The 657-nt window shown below is 47.5% G+C and overlaps 1 protein-coding gene across 1 annotated transcript in view; it reads right to left on the bottom strand.

The window, feature by feature from the left end:
- Positions 1-493: 493 nt before the first annotated feature.
- LOC115305222 (olfactory receptor 8S1-like) overlaps positions 494-657 on the bottom strand; it is a 20635-nt gene continuing 20471 nt past the window's right edge. Inside the window, 1 exon segment of the mRNA XM_029955502.1 lies at positions 494-655. Within this exon segment, the coding sequence (XP_029811362.1) occupies positions 494-655 (162 nt within the window).

Genomic DNA, 657 nt, shown 5'->3' with positions numbered 1-657 from the left:
TGCTTCTTGCATCCTCTTAGGCAGAGTTCTTAAAATTGTTTGCCTCTTCTTGATCCTGCAAAGCCAGGGTGGGTATCAACAGCCTCTTGTTTGCTTCCCCTAAGGCAGGGCTGAATGGTCAAGTATGCATGCTTTTCCTCAGTCCTATAGAGTTTTGCCATTTTTCTACATTTTCTCACTAGCTGCCTGCAAAGGCTTATATTTGTTGCCACCGGGTGCCACCCAGGTGGACAGAACAGGGTGGTATGGTATGTGGGTGGGGCACCTGGAATGTTGCAGGTGCCCATAGGCCAGGAGGAGGGATACACAGGCGAGGTATCATCAGCAGCTCATAGGCTGTCTTCTTGGTGGTACCTGTGAAGTGGTTAGGGGACCCATGTCTCTATGATGTCCTCTGAGAGCAACTGGCTACTGTTCTCCAAGGCCCTTCATTCCTAGTCAGGTAACACACCTTAGTATTCTGAAGGGGGCAAGAAAGAAGTTGGCCTCTTTCTTATTCCATACAGCTGGGAAAGCCTGTTCTCTGCTCTCTGAGCTGTTGTAAACCTTTTTGCAACATTCTTTTGAGAGCTGCTTTTACTTCCTTGTTCTTCAAGCTGTAGACAAGGGGATTCACTAGAGGAGTGACCACACTGTACTGTATGGAAAAAATTAACT

The sequence above is a fragment of the Suricata suricatta genome, chromosome 10 (genome assembly GCF_006229205.1).
Source record: "Suricata suricatta isolate VVHF042 chromosome 10, meerkat_22Aug2017_6uvM2_HiC, whole genome shotgun sequence".
Taxonomy (NCBI): Eukaryota; Metazoa; Chordata; class Mammalia; order Carnivora; family Herpestidae; genus Suricata; species Suricata suricatta.
This window is presented reverse-complemented; position numbering and strand designations above follow the sequence as displayed.